The following is a 21,560-nucleotide window of genomic DNA, read 5'->3' as shown; positions in this document are numbered from 1 at the left end:
GAAAAAAACGTTGACCTCACACACACCAGCCCACTCTATCAAATGTACCCATCTTCAGTAAGAGACCCTACTGACCCTGCCAGTGCTGCATCCCTAACAGAGCGAGGAATTCTGTAAAATTGGGCAGGGAGGTGGGGAGAGTGCCAGGTCAAGCTCAGGGCAAAGATGCTCTCTTTAGCCTATGTCAGTCAGCGGAGCATCTGAAACATGCCAGGGTGTGAAAAAACAAAGAGATGCCATTTCTTTCTGATCACAGCAGGTGAGCAGATCATCAACAAGAGCCCCGAATCAGAGAAGAAAGAAATGAAAAAGCCAACAGGGATATTCAGTCTATTTCCTTACTGATACACAGTCAATTCTGGCAGGATCACATGCCTGATGAAATTCAACTCCGTTTTCCTAGGGGACTATCCGATGATCCAATAGTCCTCACTGCAGAAATATTCCCTGACATTCAGTTTACATTCTGCATTTAATTTCTCCCTGCTATGCCCACCTTTACTATTGTAGAAAGGAAATAGTTCCTTAATTTCATATTTGACTTTTTAAAAAGTACTATAAGGCTTTAACTCATTGTTTCCAAATTTAACATTTGCTTTGAATTTCCAGTCAAAAGCACTTGACGAACATTATCAATTATTAGTTTGTATTCCTTTTCCCAGTATAGCAGGCATTGCCATACTTGTTGATCCCTTGATAAAAACACAGTGGACCAATAACATTAAATATATATATATATATATATATATATATATATATATATATATATATATATATATATCACATATATAAGATAGATAGATAGATAGATAGATAGATAGATAGATAGAACAAAACATTATCAGATTTGTATGGAACCACAAAAGACCCCAAATAGCCAAAGCAATCCTGAGGGCAGATGAGGGAAATGAAGCTGGAGGTTTCACAGCGCCCTACTGCAAATGGTACTACAAAGCTTTGACAATCTATACAGGATAGTATTGGCCTAGCACATATGGCTTAGTGGTTAGAGTGTTGGCCCATGGAATGAAGGGTGATGGACTTTATTCCAGTCAAGGGCATGTATACCTCAGTTGCAACCTCGAGCCCTGGCCCCAGTCGGGAGGCATGCAGAAGGCAATCAGTTGATGTGTCTCTCACCATGTCTGTCCCCCACCCTTCCATTCTCTCTAAAAATGAATTATGGAAAAAATATCCTCTGGTGAGGATTAACAAACAAACAAAACAAAACAAAAAAGAAAGCATGGTATTGGCAGAAAAACAGACACACAGACCAATGGAACAGAACTGGTAGATAGAAATAAAAGCATACAATGTTTTTTAATGTCCATAAATGAGTGAGGCCGTGTGGTATTTCTCTTTTATTGACTGGCTTATTTCACTCAGCATAATGTTCTCTAGTTCTATCCAGATTGCTGCAAATGACAAACCAAAAGATAGATATAAAGACAGTAAAGCAACAAGCAGACTGTAAAATTACACCGGGGAGAGTAGGGAGATCTGGGGGAGGTAAGAGATCAACCGAAGGACTTGTATACATGCATATAAGTACAACTAATGGACACAAAACTCTGGGGAGGGAGGGTATGTGGGGGGGGGGCAATGTTAAAATATGTACACAGATAATAATTTAATAAATTAAAAAAATTATTTAAAAAAAGCATACATACATGGGCAAATAATTTTTTACAAAGAAGCCAAAAGCATACAATAGAGGGGGGGAAAGCCTTTCCAATAAATGGTGCTGGAATAACTGGAAAGCCACATACAAAAGAATGATACAAAAATTAATTAAAAATGGATGAATAATTGAAACATAAGATCTGAAACAATAAATTACGTAGAAGAAAAGCTAGGTACTAAATGTATGGACCTTGGTCTTAGAGAAGATTGTATGAATTTGATAATAAAAGCAAGGGAGGTAAAGGCAAAAAATTAATTAATTAAACTATATAAAACTAAAAAGCTTCTGGCCCAGCCAGGATGACATGGTGGTTAAGCCTCAACCTATGAACCAGGAAATCATGGTTCAGGGAATATGCTCAGGTTGTGAGCTAGATTCCTAGTAGGGGTGTACAGGAGGCAGCCAATCAATGATTCTCTCTCATCATTGATCTCTCTCTCTCTCTCTCTCTTTCTTTCTCTCCCTTCCTTTCTAAAATCAATTTAAAATTTTTTTTACTAAAAAAAAAAGCTTCTGCACAGCAAAAGAAACCAACAACAAAATCAAAAGGCAACCAATCAAATGGGAGAAGATATTTACAAATAAAGGCTTTGACAAGGGATTAACATCCAAAATATATAAAGAACTCAATACCAAACACACAATCCAATAAAATAAATGGCAGAGGCCCTATAAAGAAGACATAAAAATATCAAAAATATATGAAAAGATGCTCAACTTCACTAGCTAGGGAAATGCAAATCAAAACTACAATGAGATATCACCTACACCTGTCAGAATGGCTACTATCAGCAAGACAAGTGATAACTAGTGTATGAGAGGTTGTGGAGAAAAAGGAACCCTCATTCACTGCTGGTGGGAATGTAAACCAGTACAGCCACAAAAGGAAACAGTATGGAGGTTCCTCAAAATATTAAGAATAAAGTTACCATATGAGCCAGCAACTGCATTCTGGGTATCTACCTGAAAAATTTGAAAACATTTATTTAAAAAGATATTGCTATATGCACACCAATGTTCATTGCAGCATTATTCAAGGTGGCCAAAACATGGAGACAGCCAAAGTGTCCTTTGATAGATGACTGAATAAAGATGTTACACATACACATGGAATACTACTCAATCATAAGAAAAGATCAGCGACAACATGGACAGACCTTGAAAATATCATGCTAAGTAAATAAGTCAGTCAGGAAAAACTAAGAATATGATTTCACTCTTCGGGGATATAAAACTGAAACTCACAGACAACAGTATGATGGTTACAAGAGATAGGGGTTGAGGACACTTAAGGGGGGTCAAATATATGGTAACAGAAGATGACTTGACTTTGGGTAGTAAGCACACAATGCAATATACGGATATTGTATCATAGAAATGTACACTTGAATCCTATATAATCTTATTAACCAATGTCACACAAAAATATTTAATAGAAAAAGAACACACACACCATAGTTGGCAATAGCAAATACTTGCTTAATTTTGCTCTGGAGCCCCTTTTTGAATATCTGAACCTGTGAAAATGCTTCCCTAACCCCTCAAAGGTGCTCTTTACAGAACCATCGCCAGCTCTTGAGGAGTCATAACTCTCTTCCAAATGATTGCCTTCACAGTGATGCTATTCTTTATATCATCCTATCTTTGAAAAGGTTAGCATCTCTTTGCTCTCCATGCTCATTCCTAAACACGCCAGCTTTTCCAAAACCTGCCTCATCCGAAGCCCTTAGTCACGACAGATGCTCTGCTTGGGACTCTCATCGTGAGTCAGTCATTCCAGTGCACAAGTGCCCAGCTCTCCAGGCTGCCTCCGACGCCGCCTCACCAGAGCGGGCAGACAGCAATGATGAACCCAGCTCCGAGATGAGATGCTGTTTTGTGCAGAGCAGCCAAAAATAGCACTGGCCTTCTTCATTGCCATATCAAGTTGCTAACACATATCTAATGTGCTGTCATTTATTACCCCAGTGAGACTGGCAACGTCGTGTTGAGTTTCCATCATTTATTGTGTGTGTTCACTTGGCGGAAGCCCTTATCTCCCTTTGATGCAATCATATCTAAAGCCGGGAATGTCACTGTCATTGTTCACTTCAGGTTTTCAAAATCCTTCAAAACTTTTAGGCACTTAATCAAAAAGATTGGAGCCACTCAGTAGTGTGACACAACTTTTTGGTAACACCAACAAACACTTCTAGAAAGCCCAGAACTACTAAAAAAAAAAAAGCACCTTTGAATGCTATAAAATCTGCTATGTAATCTTGTTAAGGATATACAAATTTAAACTATTTTGAAGATAGTTCCCCTATGAAGAAGTGTCCATCACCTTTTTTCAGCATTTGATTGTGTTATATGGACAGTTTGAAAGCAAACATTTCATTTGTCCAATCGTCTAACAACTAGGCATAAACATAGGTGGGTACATCTGATGTTGTTAAGAGTTTGAGATCTCTGAATAACATTTTCTTAAGATCCTAAGTTAGAAGGAATTTTTTAAAATACTATCCAATATATACAATTTTGTGGCTTCCCATTAAACCGCTTTCCGTGGAGTTCTGAGGGGTGTAAGAATGAACACACAGTACCAAATGGCAAGAAATGTTGGGGCCCAGCTTCACTAACTGATTCTCAGTGATGGTGTAGGTCAGGCTAGCTAATACAGGGGGTTAAGAGGGAAATAAATAACAACTCTGAGGTCTTTTCCTTATGGCTGGCCCAATATACCTTTTGTCCTGCTTCTTTGCTTCCTCCCAGGCTCACTTCCTGACCTGTTAACACAAACTTTTACTTGCTCTTCAAACTGTCTGTCCATATCCTTTCCCTAAGGAATCACCAGCTTCTGAAAGCCACTGCCCTTGACCTGAAAAGCATCTGGATCCTGCTCAAAAATGTGCTACCGCATCACCCACATGGAAGGAAACACTTCAAAAGCAAACAAAGCAAGGCAAACTGTGGCATCACTATAAGGAATTACGATCTACAGGGCCTGTAAATATGCTCTTGATTGCACCTGCGGACAGCTGACTGAGCTCATGAACTTCGTAAGGAAGAGTCCTCGCCTCACTTTACACGCACAAGCTCGGAGATGGTCCATTCGTACAAACAGACAAGCCCTAGTTTCATTCTCCTCTCCTAACTTCTCTCCTAGCCTCCTGTGCCCAATCTCTAGCTGCTTATAGCACAACTCTTCAGGGATATTCTGCTGATACCTCAAATTTAACAGGCACAAAACACCATCTTCCTGATCCTAATTCCCAACCACCCAGGCTTAAAATGTCACCCTGAATTATGCTCTCCATTTCTTAGTCAATGTAAGAGGTTTCCAACGTTCACTCTTGAAAATCTGTCCCCTACCTTTTCACTGTCTTGCCCTAATCTAGCCTATCTCTTTTGAATTGATTGAACTTGGCTTCTTATTGTTTTATCTCCATCCATCTCCTCCTCCACCAATTCATTCTGCACACTGCTGCCAGATAAATCATCCTAAAAACATTCCTTTCACCGTTTTACTCCTCTATGAAAAAAGAATACCTACCATTATATATAAAGTAATCATGCTCAAGAAAATCAACATAAATTTTATTAAGCCTCTAGACCCAAGTTACAGAACATTAACAAATAGCAAATGACACCATGACAAAGCAATCAACAAAAGCCAGAATGTGGATGTTCTATAGGAAAAAAAATCATCTGGTTTCTTCAATAAATAAATTACAGCAGTTTAAAAAAAGAGAGAGAGAAGGGAACTTATAGATTAAAAGTCTTAAGAAACTTACCAATCAAACTGCAATATTTAAACTTTATTTGGGTCTTATTCAAACAAACTGTAAAGGATATACAATCACAACATTTGAGACACCTGGAAATATGAACATTGTCTGTATATTTGATAATAAGGGACTTATATTTTTTGGTAAACTGTGTGGTTTTTAATATATATTTTAATTGATTTCAGAGAAGGGAGGGGGAGAGACAGAAACATCAATGAGAGAGAATCATGATTGGCTGCCTCCTGCATGCCAGTAGGGATTGACTGCAACCTGGGCATGTTACCAAGAATCAAACCTGTGACCTCCTGTTTCATTGATCAACACTCAACCACTGAGATACGCTGACTGGGCTAGAGTTGTGTTTTTAAAGAAACCTTATATTTTAGAGATTCATACTGAACTATAGGAGAAACAATATAATCACTAGAATTTTTTCAAAATAAGAGAAAGTGAAAATGACGGGCACAGATGAATCATGAACATGAACTGATATTCCTAAAACTGGTGAAGTAGGATGGTGAGTACATAGGGGTTCATTATACATGTCTATATATTCCGGAGCATCTTGGGAATTTCCAATAATAAAAGAAAAACCAAAGATTAAGTAACAGCCCACTGCCTAAAGGAGCAAGTCCAAACTTCTCAACCTCTTATTCAAAGATCTCCCTGTCACCCAAACTCATTCATTCTTGTTATTTTATTTTTTTTAGGTTAATACTTTCTAAGAAAACAAACAAATCAACCAAAAGCCCTCCATTCTCTCAAGCTTTATATAATACCAGCCTTATGATGTATTTGACAATAACCACGTTAAAGACACCACGTTCTACTCTGTGCATGAAACCAGCTCCTGGAACTCATCCGGACCCCTTTCTTCTGTGGATGATTTATCTAGCACTGTGTTCACATTGAACATTTTCCATGGGACCTGAAACTGCTCTATATTGTTCTTGGTTTATATCTTTGTCATAATGTCCTCAAGATTAAAATATTTCTTAAATTCCTTTTATATGATCATGTTAAAAAAGAAAGAAATGTTTTTCCCCTCAGTTAAAAAAAATATAAATTAATATAAACTTGAAAAACTCATACAAGAAAAAATTAGGGGTGGAGTAATAGTAAACAACAGCCAAAACCAGTTTGGTTCAGTGGCTAGAGCGTCGGCCTGCAGACTGAAGGATCCCAGGTTCGATGCCTTTCAAGGGCATGTACCTTGGTTGCAGGCACATCCCCAGTAAGGGCTGTGAGGAGGCAGCTGATCGATGTTTCTCTCTCTAATTGATGTTTCTAACTCTCTATCCCTCTTCCTTCTTCTCTGTAAAAAATCAATAAATTCTATTTTTTTAAATAGCAAACAACATAAAAAAGGACCTTTCTTAACCAAATCATCATAAACATTCTCATTAACTGTTTTCTGTCCAAAAATAAAATCTTGGGTGAAATAATGCATTTGTCAACTATCAGTGTCAAAAATAGGAATTACCTATGTTTTCTGTCTTTGGGTTCCTATCCTAAATATAATTAAACAAAATTTGCAAATGGGGTTCACTTTTAACACAGTCATTTAGTTTTTCTTTTCCTTCTAAAATGTGTGTATATTAAAGTTTTGTCCATCTTTATAAAGTTTCAAGTTGCCAAATGATTTGCTATATATCACATAGAAAAGAAACTCTCCTAAACATGTTATAGTGATATATTTTCAAAATTAAACTAAATTCACTTTTTGTAAATTTCTCAGATCCCTTAAGGCTGCATTTAAAACTCTTGTTTTTAATATGACCAAACCTATAATACTATTAATTCTAGCTCCTAACCGGTTTGTGCATTAGACTCAGATGAAGTCCTACTGGAGGTAGGTAAGGGTTCCCTAGATGATTCTAATTGTACACCCTGTTTTAAGATAAAGACGGGACAAAACTAAGATTAGCCATGACTAGTGTAACAGGATCCAGAAGAATTCACTAACCAGATCACAATATATTTAAAATAGAGCAAATCATGAGATTTATTAGGTCCCCGTGCACTGTCGCTGACCCCTGCATCGGAGCTTCCTGCCACCTCTTAACCATGGCATCGGGTCTCATACTACACAGCAGAGAGCCACAGAAAATTCTTCTGTCAGCACCTCTTTCATTAGCAGAACTCATTCGAATAATGCAGATCTTATAAACTAAGATGAAATGAAATACTGTAACATCAGGTTCTACATCACCTTTCACCTCAAAAGGTTTAAGGTCAAGGGCATAAAATATAATATCTTGCTATTTAACTTCCACTCAATTTTTACATTAAGCTTTGCATACTCATAGTAGGAAACACATGTCAGTGATGTCCCTCGTTTCTGTATGCTAACCTTTACTGTACTCCACAACAGAACACAATGAGCAATGCAAACTAACAGTTACCAGCACACAGTCCTTGCCGGAGTGACAAACAGGAACAGATGCACACCCTCAAAGAAACAGCAATCACCACAGCTTCTTTGTGCTTCCTGCCGACAACCATTTCGGAAAAGCAATACACACACGAGCGAACTAAGCTACCTCTAAAAATAGGAAAGAGGAGAGGAAGGAGACAGAAAAGGAAGAAAGGGATGTGGAGAGGGATGGAGTCACTAGTATGACTGTGACTACCAAAATATTGAGAACATTCGGATGATCTGATGTGAACAACCTCAATAACATAAATGAAATAACCTTAGTTTTAATTGCAAAGATGTAAAACAATTTTAGTTCTTTTATCAAAAGCTTTGGCATTTTAAAACTGGAAAAAACAAATCTCTATTCAGTGACTCCTATTCCTTTAAACTTGAAATCTTCCATCTTTGTAACTTTCCAACATGTTCATGCTCCCCCAGGTTTCATGGTGCGTGGACTGCTGGGCGCTCTGACTTGTGCATCTGCCGCATCTGCCCTGGGAGCCAGTGGCTCTCAGCTGCCCTCAGCGCCCGCTGTAAGCACTGAGCATAAAACAACTCAGAGAGTCCTGGTGCTAATGAGGCCAGGTCCAATTTACAGGAAGATTTCTACTTTAAATGTTAACTGTCCATTGGGCAGCACTCTGACCACTAAGAAGACAGAACAAAAATTCTAGGAGTGAGCATCTCTCTCTGGAGACTCAGTGGTCTGGCTGACAACATCGGCCATGCAAAAACTGTCAGGGCTAAGGCAACAGTCTCACAAGTTATCTAGCCTGAAATACGGGACTAGTTTTACTTAAAGGTATGGAATCCTCAGCTAGCCAAAATATCAAATGAAACAAAACCTAATAACAAATTTCAGAGCTGGATTCAAAATAGAAACTGTGTCCGTCTCCCTGAAGTGCCCCCCCACCCCACCCCCACCCCCACCGCCCTGAGGTCTTGGCTCAATACCAGGAGATTTGTGTATTTTCTTACCTCACAGCAAACTTCCCGTTCTCTCCACCTGAGGTTAATTTCAGCACTATGTAAACACTTAGGTGGCAGTTAACAAAAGTAAAATGACTTTACATTCTGTCTGTGATAGTCTCCAGAAAAAAGAAATCAAGGCACCAAAAAGTGAAGTGGCTTGTTCAGGGCATCCCTCCTGCCTCCATCTGCAGGTCACTGCTCAGCACACCCCGGGACTAAACATTTAAGCCAATGATGCCTAAATGGGCAGTTTTGTCTTTTAAGAAGAGATATGAAAAAAAAAAAAAAATGAAATGTTTTTCCAAATCACAAAATCTAAAAGATGACTCTGTTCAAAGTGTCCTCTTATTGACTGTTTTGCCTATTCCCACAATAAATGGGATGTTGTGTTTCTGCACTGAGTGGCCAGATTATTATGATCTCTGAACGCATAATAATCTGGCCACTCAGTGTATAGCCTATATAATAAAAGGCTAATATGCAAATTGTCCCCTTGACCCTAGCAGGCTGGCCAACCGCCCATGTCCCCTCCTCTTGGCCAGGCTGGCTGGACCCCACCCATGCATGAATTCATGCACCAGGCCTCTAATATATATACACACACACACACTGAGTGGCCAGATTATTATGTGTTCAGAATAATCGGGCCACTCAGTGTAGTGTACCTCTGTCTCATACACTTGAAAATGTGCAGCCAACAGTATGACAGGCGTGTCACCAAGAAGGTGACATTTGGGAAGGTGCTGCTGCTCCTCAGAGGGGCAAAAATATGTATTTCTATTATCACAGTTTCAAAAAGAGTATGAAACTGAAAAGGGAGTACCATGGTGGGTAGTCACAGGGCTGACACAGGAGAAAACGCTGACGCCCTGTGACTATGACACCACAGCCTTGTCTCCTCACTAAGCTGTCTCCAGACACAAACATGCAGACAAATGAGCCTTCTGACCACAGGATGGACTCCGCCTGCCAGGGAACAGCCCAGAGCTAGTGAAGGAAAGCTGCTGCAGTCTTCACAAGAGCAAAAATGCTTGCCTTTTTCAAGTTTAATACACATAAAAACATTTCAATTTTTCAGCAATAAATATTTCCCGTTCAAAGAAACACTGAAATTCAAACTCTCAACCCCTGCAACCCCATGCATCATATGGTCTGTCACCTTGATGCAGGCTGGTACATGCCTAATTGCTGGTGTCTACTGTTCTTCTCAATGGCTTCATTCCCCAGAAATATTTTAACCTAAAGAGCATTCTACAAACAGATCTGAGAAATTCAAATTGTCCTGAAGCATAAAATTCTACATGGAAACTGACATCAAAAATATCCTTTTCTTAACTCTCCATGTTAGCAAACATTCTTCTGTGTTCTTACTCATGCCAGAACACTAACACTGACCTTAGTGGGGAAACATACACTATTGCAACCCCCCACCCCACTCACTTCACCAGATGAGCTTTCTCACTAAATTTTATTCTTCTTTATTCCTTAATATCTAGCACATAGTTGGCCCCAATAATTTAACACTAAACCATCATTAAACATGTCATGTTGGCAATCAGGCTGATAGGTTCATTACATGGTTTTACAAATTTTCTAAAGGACTCCCCAAAAGGTTTGCAAATCGCTTTGTCTTCTCTGTATTCCTTGACCATGCTCCATGAAAGCCTGCCTTGTTTATTTCATTAATAGACAATCCCTCATGTAATATAACACACAGACTCTCCATTAGCCTACGAAATAGTTTCCCTGCCGAGTCTCCAGCCTCTCCTTTCACCGCTACCAGGTCAATCCTCCTCCATTGCATCAACCAGCAAAACCCTGCAAGGCCCAACATACCTAAAGCAGAGGTCCCCGAACATCAGCAGGCACACAAATCACCTGCAGGCTTGTTAAAATACCGCATACTACCCTCCCAGAGTTTCAGATTTGCTAAATCTGAGGTAGAGATAAGATTTTGCATTTTTAATAAGTTCCCAGGTAACAGTGATCCTACTTGCTTAGGAAACATACTTTGAGAACCACTGACTCAAAACAATGGTTCCCAATTACAGGATCCCAAACAAATATAGGGTGTGTCCCCCCAAATGGTATACACACACTTTGAATATTTATAAAGGCAGTGTTTATTAAAATACAATTCATTTTCAAAATTGAGCTATCAGCTGTTAAAGTGTGTAAACATTCTGGGGGACACCCTGCATGTTGCAATCACCTTGGGAGTTAAAAGAACAAGAAGAAAATAACAGAATCCACTCTCTAGATTAGGGGTGTCGAACTCAATCAGAGAAGGGGCCAAAATCTAAAATCCAGCCTAAATTGCGGGCCGAATGGTTTACTGAACAGTCATAAACTGTCATTGTGATGGAAACGCAGCGGAGAGCAGTGATGACAGCGCGGTGCGGGCCACATTGCAAGGCCTGGCGGGACGGATTTGGCCCGCGGGCCTTGTGTTTGACACATGTGCTCTAGATAAATCTATACAGATCCAGCTTCAGAAATCATTAGTCTAAAGGTACTCAGAAACAAGGCTCTTTAGATGGCACTAGGCCTTCACAACCTACACCCAGATCTACCTATCCAAATGTATCTCCTAGTCCACACAATAAACTCTCAGTCACCAATTAACCATTTTTCTTAATTACTCATGAATAGCCTTGACTATTCATTCCTTTGTGCCACTTAACAATGTCATCATATTAGTTATTCTATCTCTCTGGAGTGCCATCCTTTCTTCCTGTGTGAACCCTCCAAGGATTGACTCATCATCTACCTTCAAAATGTTTCTTAGTCCATTCGACATGTTTCAAATATATAACACACTTTGCAATACTCTTTTTTCATTCAGCAACATTAGTTCACTTATGAGTCTGTGTCATTGGATATGCAGTCTATTGATGGGTGTACAGCCTAAAATTACTCAGTAATCCGAAACCTGAATGAATGTGGGGGGAACTTGAAAATATAGAAACCTAAAAACAACTTAAATGTTGTAAAATAATGTTTAGTGCATAATAAACTTAAAATATTTAGATGAATCTCTTTTCAAAAAGGCTTATTCTTGAATCCACAGGCAGCAAAATCTCAAACAAATGCCAAAGCAATATCTTCACTGATACAGTTCCTAGGGCAATGGAAACTAAGGAAAAAATAAATGGGACTATATTAAAATAAAAAGCTTTTTCACAGCAAAAGAAACCATCAACAAAACATAAGAAAGCCCACTGCATGGGAGTCATCAACCTTTCAGACCTCACAGACCAAAAGTTGGCAATTGCTGTTCTAAAACATGTATAGAAAAAAAAAAGGGGGGGGGGGACAGAAAAGTAGATAGGAAAGAGGGGGAGGAAAATGGAAGAAGAGAAGGAGCACTGGCCATACCTTGACCTAAACCAATTAAACACGATACATGAAATGAAATGGCATTTCTGTGTTGGACCTCTCACCTTGTATTATCAGCTAAGCTTACTTTTTGTTCTTTACCTGTCATACAGCTTATGCCAATGTTATACATGTGCAGTAACTGAAATGGCAAGAGTATTGCCAAGTGTATGATCTGGGCACTATAAGTTACTGAGAGACAGAACTCACGATTGAAACCTCTTTAATGTCATAACATCTTGGGGGTGGGAGAAAGTGGGGAATAGAAGAACTTCAGCTAATAGATACAAGGTTTCTTTTTAGGGCAATGAAAAAATTCTAAAATCTTACCATGTTAATGCTCATACAACTCCATAAATATACTAAGAATCACTGAAATCTATACTTTAAATCTTATGGCATGTAAATTACATCTCAATAAAGCTGTTTAAATAAATGAATAATTCCATCATATGAAGATAAGATCTCCAAATCACTCTATAAAAATTACATGTGAAAAGTATAACTCATTTAATAAGGCAGAAACATATTTTCAATCACTTTTACATTTCAAGTTGATGTCTGATAGAACTTAAAGTTCCTTAGTTTATTATAAATGTTGTTAATACGACATAAAGGGTTCTGTTTTCCAAAATGTAGGAATTATATACATTTGACAAATACAAAGTAAGTAAAGCTAAGTAAGGCATATCTTACTTGGTTCATAACCATAATTACTTCCTTGTGATAGTATTATAATAAAATCTTAAAAGATTTAAGCATTGTTTTGAATTTAGAACATTAATCTTAGTGAGTCAAACATCAGATCAAAAACACTTACTCATAAAGCATTTTTTTACCTTATGATAGTAGGATTACATAGTCCATAACATACTATTGTATTCAGATTTTAAATGCCATAAGTACTATGATACAAATAATTCCTTTTAATATTATGTATTCCAATGGTTTCCATAATAAATATCATTAGTAGTATTTCATAGCATACCTCTTTCTGTTTGTATACATTTAATCTATCTAGAATTTATTTTAAAAGTGTATCTCTAGAGCCCAAAATGAGAAACTTGTATTATAAGTTGGGGATAAATTCTTCAAAATGCCACTGTTAAAAAAGTAAAGAAAGGCTATGGAAATGTTCAAGCTTGAATTAAACTATAGAGACATGAAAAGTAAATGCAATATCTAGCCTTAGACTGGATTGTCTACTGAAGAAGAAGAAAAAAATTGAAATAAGCCAGTCAGAGAAAGACAAGAACCATATGATTACAATTATATGTGGAATCTAATAAACAAACTAAACTAAGAAACTCATAGGTAAAGAGAATAGACTGACAGCTGTCAGAGGAGAGAGAGGTTGGAGGGCTGGGTGAAAAAGGCAAAGGGATTAAGGAGGGGAAAAACACTAACACATAGATATAGATATCAGTACAGTGAGAACAAGAGGGGAAGGGAGGTGATACAGAAAAGAGTAAAGAGTAAAGAGGCGGGGGATGAAAGAAGGAGACGACTTGGAATGGTGAATACAGATGATGTATTATAGAATTGTACATCTGAAACCTACATAATTTTATTAACTCCAATAAAATTCAAATTAAAAAATGCCAAGCAGATCATTATTGGGTCAACTAACAAAACTAGAATATAGACATTCTAGTCAAACTACTCATAGGAAAAAATTTGTACATGTATCTATCTATATATGTACATATACAAAACAATTGATAATGCAACAAAATGTTAACAATACTTGAATCAGAATAAAAAGGTATATGGATGCTTACTGAATTATTCTTATTGCCAAAACCTTTCTAAAAGCTTGAAATTATTTAAAAATTAAAAAGTAATAAAGTGACATATAATACACTTCATAAATATCATGGTTGTCTTATTTTTTGTTGTTATTGTTGTTCTTAGTTTTTAAACCACATGACAAACTCCGTTTTTTAATTGAAGTGGTTAGTTCATTTAAATGTAATATAATTATTTATATGATTGGGATAAGTCTAACATCTTGCTATTTGTTTTCTACTCATCCTATCTTTGCTTTGTTCTTTGATTTTTTTTTTTTTTATTCTCATCTAAGGATATTTTTCCAATGATTTTTAAAGAGTTGAAGAGAGAGGGAAAGACAGAGAAACATCAATGTGAGAGACACACATCAATTGGTTGCCTCCTCTATGAGCCCCGACCAGGGCCTAGGCCAGGGAGGAGCCTGCAACTGAGGTACATGCCCTTGATTGTAATAGAGCCCGGGATCCTTCAGTCCACAGGCTGATGCTCTATCCACTGAGACAAACCAGCTAGGGCTGTCCTTTATTTTTTATTCTTCCTCTCCTGCTTTCTTTTGGATTATTCAAGTATTTATTCAATATTTAATTTTTTCTCCTTTACTAACTTATTACCTATACATCTATTTTACAATTTTAGTTTTGCTCTAGGGCCTAACTTAACACAACTTACTTTAAGCATTATACCTCAGACAGGCAAACCGATTTATGAAATATTAAATAACCAGCTTCTGAATACAGATATTTTATTCAATACACAAATATTCACCCAGTACCTACTATGGGCATATGGTAATTGACAGAATGCAAAAGGAACTCAGGGAATATAGTTGCAATCCATATTCTTTCTACAACACCATCAATAAAGCACACAGACTTAAGCCAGAAAAATGTCTAATGAATGAATAACCAAGAATTAATCATTCAACCCACAGGAACATGTATATAGTGTCAAAAATAACTACAATTTCCCATCATGATTTATTTATTCCTGTAAGATTCCTATTTGCCATGCAAGTAATTTCATTCCTACACAGTTATATTTTTCAATTCCCTACATATTCTTAATTTTTTCCATATTAGTAGGTACTATTCAACCAAGACATTTCTATTTAATGATGTCAAATTTGTTTCAGCTGACTCTTAATTGTATTTCAAATTTTCAGCTAGCCAAATCAAATATGTTTTCCTGAAGCATGGAGAGAAAATATAATAAAATTTCTAAATACCATCTCTGCAGCATCATACCAAACAGTAATATCATTTCTCTAATCCTAACCAAATCAATCAAAATGATACATTTCTACTTATAGATTCATTCTCATCTCAAAATAAGCTCTTGACCTCTCATTTACCCCAATATATACAAGAATTAACTGTAGGAAAATGGTTATAAACTTAAGCTACATATAAGTTTGTATTATAGTGTTTAAGAACATTTTTATACTGATTACTTTGACATATGACTAATTCCAGTGATGTAAAGTACCTTAAAACAAAAAGCCAAATACTGCACAAGCTTGGTTGCTAGGTTCTGGCATCTTCTCATTTTAAAGTCTGGTAAAAGAAGTTTGTTGAAAGATTTCTGAAGATGACAGTAGTTCATGAGATCAACAGCATCATCTTCAGACAGAAACATTCTTGTCTCACTGCCTATGACTAAGGAAATGTTTTAGGCTGCTGATTTTTGTGGTGTTATCTTAACCTGTTACTCTGATGAGATGGCATCCTTTGTAAAAGGACTTACCTGGAGGACATCCTGGATCTTCACCCACACATCTGCCATGTCGTACAGTTTGACATCTTCCTGCTGAGGCAGTGGGGCCACGACGGTGTCCTGCAGGTATCCCAAGACCACAGAGTGCGCAGTGGCTATAGCATTGAACTTGTCAAACAGCAACTCCAGCAGCTCCAAAAGTAACCTAGCCAGAAAATCAAACAAGTAAATACATTAAACATATAACCAAAGATGGTTACACTGGCCTGCAAGAAAACCAACAAACTAGTGACCATGTAAACAGCACATTTCAGCAGGTTTGTTTTCAAACAGCTGTTTGATCTAAGAAACTTAAAAACTTATCTAGCCAAAACCAGTTTGGCTCAGTAGATAGAGCGTCGGCCTGCGGACTGAAGGGTCCCAGGTTTGATTCCAGTCAAGGGCATGTACCTTGGTTGCAGGCACATCCCCAGCAGGGGGTATGCAAGAGGCAGCTGATTGATGATTCTCTTTCATCAATGTTTCTAATTCTCTATCCCTCTCACTTCCTTTCTGTAAAATTTAAAAACCACCGAGACCGGTTTGGCTCAGTGGATAAAGCGTCAGCCTGCGGACTGAAAGGTCCCGGGTTCGATTCTGGTCAAGGGCATGTACCTTGGTTGCGGGCACATCCCAGGTCGGGGGGGGGGGGGGTGGTTTGCAAGAGGCAGCTGATCAATGTCTCTCTCTCATCTATGTTTCTAGCTCTCTATCCCTCTCTCTTCCTCTCTGTAAAAAATCAATAAAATATATATTTTTTAATTTAAAAACCAATTGCCAAGTCCCTAAACCAGCAGTAGCAGCTTCATAAACATTTGTTTCATTTTGAACATATTTTAGTGATTACAACAGTACTGCTCTGTATTCTTATAAGCAGTTTCTTCAAGGAATTCAGGCACTTTTTTAGCCAGTTCAGATGTCACACGGAATATGTTATTCCCTAGCAATAAATTGGGCACTTTGGTAAGGATACTAATCCTTTTAGACGTGGAAAGCTGTGCTTACTGCCATTCAAATGCATGGTGTAAGTGGCCTAAAAAAAAATACACACCTGCCAAGCAATCTGACTTTCACCACAGGGAGCAGCTTAGTCATCCACATTATCTCATTTTTCATGGTGAGAAATGCTGGACACATATCATTAAATCAATTTCATATACTCAAGGACACAAAATGAGGTTGCAAGGCAGCTGGGACTAGAACAAACATTGATTTCCATGTCAGTGCATCTGCCACCTACCTCTCACTCTAGTTCTAGAATGCAGATGTCCATTCAGGGACAGGGCGGAGCTTTGTGGCATGTAAGCAAAGGGGATCCTCTACCACTAAGACTCACAGCTTCACTACCACATGGGCTGGGAATCTTCCCTCCTCTCAACTTGTACAGCATTGCATCCCACTTCTAAGAAACTTAACCAAGTGTGGCTCCCACATGTGACTCAAACAATGCGGGTCCCAGGTATTTATACACAGACACTCTACCTCCCTTCTCCACTGCTAGCCTTCCAGTGTGGGCCCTGCTTTACACATCGCTGTATACTAAGCAGGGATCAGCAAATTATGCTGAATGAATTCACTGTGTATAGCACGAACAGGTACAGAAAATTTGGAATGTGACTTTAATTGTATATTGTGTGGCTTTTCATTCACAGTTCCTAAATACAATAGATTTATAAACCTACCTGGAAAGGAGGAAAGGAAAGCAAAAGAGCTTGTCAGCAGAGTCAATTAATAAGATCCCATTACCATAAATAAGAGGTTATGGCTACAATCTCATCAAAACATACAGCATCTTATCTCTTCCTCTGGCTTCTTTACTGCCCAATTATTATAATTAATGTGCCAAAGTGATGGCCAATATCAGTGTTATGATAAAACTCTAACATGCATTTGACATTTTAATTTAGATGAGACAGAATCAATAAAAATTTATGTACTACTCCCAATCTAGAATATACATAATACAGAATTTACACATTATATTTGTAAATAAGAGCCATCCTATCTTTTGAATGGTGATTTTTAAAATGTTTTAAAGATCAATTCACATTTACACACACATATATCTAAAACAATTATTCTTTCTCATCTGTGCTAACAGCAGAGAAAGGGATAAAGTACAAAAGATGTGTCTAACACAGCCAAAATAGTTCATTAAGTGTAAGACATATCTGTATAAAACTGGTATCTGACATCACACAAAGTACTTGATTAAAGAATGGGTCCTCTTTTCAAATAAAGATTTATGCTGACGATGTGAGCCTGTGGTTCCCAAATATCAATCCACAGACCATAACGTATTTTTCAGTATGTGTAACAAAATAAGAAGAATAGAACCATATATTGACTTTTCACAAAGGTAAATATATTTAATTTGGTATATTTTATACTCTCCTGACAGGAGAACCTGGTCCTTTCTCTCAAATGTCCCTACTTGACAAAATTAAAACTTAATAACCTCATGTTAACCTCCAACATTTTTTGAAATCATAATGATCGATGACATTCAGATGCCTGGGGCACAGCATCCACTTCCCGATGGCATGAAGGTCTACATATAGGCCTGCAGAGCAGCAATAAAGCAGAAAGCACTGAAGAGAAGGGCTTCTCTGAAAGGAAGGCGCTGCTGCCTGGCTCTGTCCAGGGCCACACGCCCGTGGCTGCACACCGGGGCTACATCTCAAGGACAAGGCCAACTCAGCCACCAGGGGCAATGCTCTGTGTGGAAGAGTCCTAACAGGGAAGTGAGGTTAAAGTGAGATCCATAATGTCTATGAACATCACAGAAGCAGCAATCCCTTGATAGAATGCTGGCAGTGCCAGCTCTGTCACTCCTGAGGGATCAAGGCCAAGACAGACCATCACAGCACGGGAACACTGCATGGGGAAGAATAAGGGAGAAGAAGCAGGTGAGAGGGGTGAGCTGCCACCTGTACATCTGCCTCCTCTGAAACATCCAGCCACTTCAAAGAGAAGGAAGGTCTCCTCTGCCTTATTATCACACAATCATGGCAACAGTAATAAAACCTGTGGCTCCAACATCGAAATTAAAAACATTCGTGCTACAAACAATACCCTCGTAAAAGTAAAAGACAACCCACAGAATGAGAGAAAATATTTGCAAATCACATCCTAATATATAAAGAGTTAGGGTCCATAATGTCCAAAACAACCTAACGGACAACAAAATGCCAGGCTGCATGCACAGCAGGCTTGAGTGGGCAGGGACTGGCGAGCAGGATCAACGGCTGACCTCTTGGTTCCTCCGGGGTCTCAGGTGCCACAGCAAGCTGGCACTGACTGCCACAGCCACTGCACAGCGGAAGTCAGTCCTGGGTCTCGTGCACCGCGGCGACCCAGCACTGACTGCTGCCACCAAGGAAGGTGCAATGCGATTGGTTGGGGGGCCCTGCCATCACCCACAATTGCCCCAAAGAGGGAGGCCCAGGCTACGGGGCAGGTGGCGGTGGATGGGGCCTCTCTCTGCAGGGTGATCAATTGCAGGGCTCCTGGACTGCAAGAGGGCACAGGCCAGGCTGAAAGACCCCCACCCCCAAATTTCATGCACCAGGCCTCTAGTACCTGATAAAGGATTTGTATTTAGAATATCTAAGGAAAACCCCGCCTAGAAAGATAGCGGTCTATACTGCCTTTACTTTTTCACTGCAAACCAGTTTAGCCCTTCAGTATTCTACTAAGAAAGTCTTGCTAAATCTCAGATAATCATTTTACTCATTGTGATAGACTCTTTTCAGTCCTTATTCAAATGAGTACAGCACTTGCTTCTATTGACCTCTCACTCCCACAGACACTGCCTTCTCCTCAGCTCCACAGAACTGCACCCTGCTTCTCTCCCAGACCTCTGGTTGCTCGTCTCAGGGGCTGCTTCCTTAAATGCTGTGAAACCCTCTCATCCTCAGGCTCTCTCTGAGTGAGCTCACTGACCACTCCATCCTTGGTTCCTCGGTTATCCAACTGCTATTAACTCCCAAACATCTGCAGACCAGGTCGCTCCCCAACACTGAAGACTTCAGACAGCATGCCTTCAATGGAACTCATCGTATTCTTCCTCAAACCTACTTCTCTATGTTCCCTAAGTCAGTGGATGGCACCAATTGTCCCAGCAAATCATCCCATCCACCCCCTCCCTCTCCAATCCAATCAACCACCAAATTCTTTTACTTCTACCTCTTCATTATCCCTCAAATGTCATACTTCACTCCATTGCCACTGCTACTTTGCTAATTCAGATCATATCACCCCCCACGCCTGGATTATTAAAATAATCTTCAAACTAGTCTCCTTTCCTCTGATCTCTGCCTCTCCCACTCTGGACTATAAACTTATTGAGGGTAAGGACTGTGTCTGACTTATCACTGCATTCTAGTATTTGTCATGATATCCAGAACCTGATAGGTGATAAATGAGTATCTGTTGAATGAACAGATGAAAATAATGATGCCCTGGTCAGTGTGACTCAGTTGGCTGGAGTGTCATTCCATGCACTAAAGGGCGGCAAGTTCAATTCCCAGTCAGGGCACATGCCAATCAATGTGTGTTTTCTCTCTCTCTCTCTCTCTCTCTCTCTCTCTCTCTCTCTCTCTCTCTCTCTCTCTCTCTCTCTCTCTCCTTCTCCCCTCTATCCCTCTCTCCCTTCAGAAAATAAAAAATAAGCTAAAAATGAAAAATGAAAAAAATGAGATGCAGTAGATGGAGAGGTATGATTGATGAGGAAATCAGTTTGTTGTGTAGACTATCCTGATTTTAGAAAACTACTAAATTATCTCTCAAAAAGATAAACTTATAAGCCAAAATATGAGACCCAAAAGATGTATACTTACAAGCAGAAAGATACATGCATTCAAAGCTAACTTTAATAATACTGTAATAAATCTATTTTATGTGAAAAAATTAGAAGTGTCAAGATGAAAATATTTGTTTAACTCCAATTACCTGGCAAATGTTAAAACAGCCTTCTTATAGCTTTAAGTAAAATGTCCCTTATACTCCCAGATCTTTTACTAACTTCCTACCCACAGCTAATCCTTTGTGTCTCACCTTCAAGTGACACCAGGGGAAAAGGCAAAAGAGTAAGAGAATAAATTTTTAAGGAACAGTCACAACTGCATGAGAAAAGAAATGCTTATGATATAAAGCTCTATCATCAAGCTGTGAAAAATGTTTAATTTTTAAGGTGAGATACGACTGTCTGGATCTAAATTTAACATCCAGGAGACCTTGAATTAGTTATTTGGCTGGAAAACCCATGTCTGCAGCCAAGAGACTGCCTTACTTGATCATGAAACAAAGACACAGACAGGGGAGAAAATCAGTTCTGTTCTGCTACTTCTCTGCTTAGACCCTAATATGAGGGGTCTGCTTTTCCACACTGACAGACCAAGGTAATAACCAGAGTATCTATTTCCCTGTTACTATTATGCTCTGAACTATGGGAAACTAATGAAATAAGATCATAGTTTTTATACAAGAAATTAAAAGAAACTGATCATCTGCCCAATCAGCATGGCTCAATGGTTAAGCATCGAACTATGGTTCAATTCCTGGTCAGGGCACATGCCCGGGTTCCGAGCTCTATCCCCAGTCGGGAGCATGCAGGAGGCAGTCAATCAATGATTCTTTCTCATCATTGATGGTTTTTGTTTTGTTTTGTTTTTAAATATATTTTATTGATTTTGTACAGAGAGGAAGGGAGAGAGATAGAGAGTTAGAAACATCGATGAGAGAGAGTCATTAATCAGCTGCCTCTTGCACCCCCCCCTGTTGGGGATATGCCCGC

The 21,560-nt window shown here is 38.7% G+C and overlaps 1 protein-coding gene across 2 annotated transcripts in view; it reads right to left on the bottom strand.

Annotated features, from left to right (window-relative positions):
• Window positions 1-21,560, bottom strand: part of EXOC4 (exocyst complex component 4) — a 674,653-nt gene that overhangs the window by 562,048 nt on the left and 91,045 nt on the right. For both annotated transcript variants that reach the window (XM_036427305.2, XM_036427297.2), the window contains one exon: window positions 15,755-15,929. In XM_036427305.2, coding sequence (XP_036283198.1) covers window positions 15,755-15,929 — 175 coding nt within the window. The remainder of the gene's footprint in view (window positions 1-15,754; window positions 15,930-21,560) is intronic.

The sequence above is a fragment of the Pipistrellus kuhlii genome, unplaced genomic scaffold, assembly GCF_014108245.1.
Source record: "Pipistrellus kuhlii isolate mPipKuh1 unplaced genomic scaffold, mPipKuh1.p scaffold_m20_p_10, whole genome shotgun sequence".
Taxonomy (NCBI): Eukaryota; Metazoa; Chordata; class Mammalia; order Chiroptera; family Vespertilionidae; genus Pipistrellus; species Pipistrellus kuhlii.
This window is presented reverse-complemented; position numbering and strand designations above follow the sequence as displayed.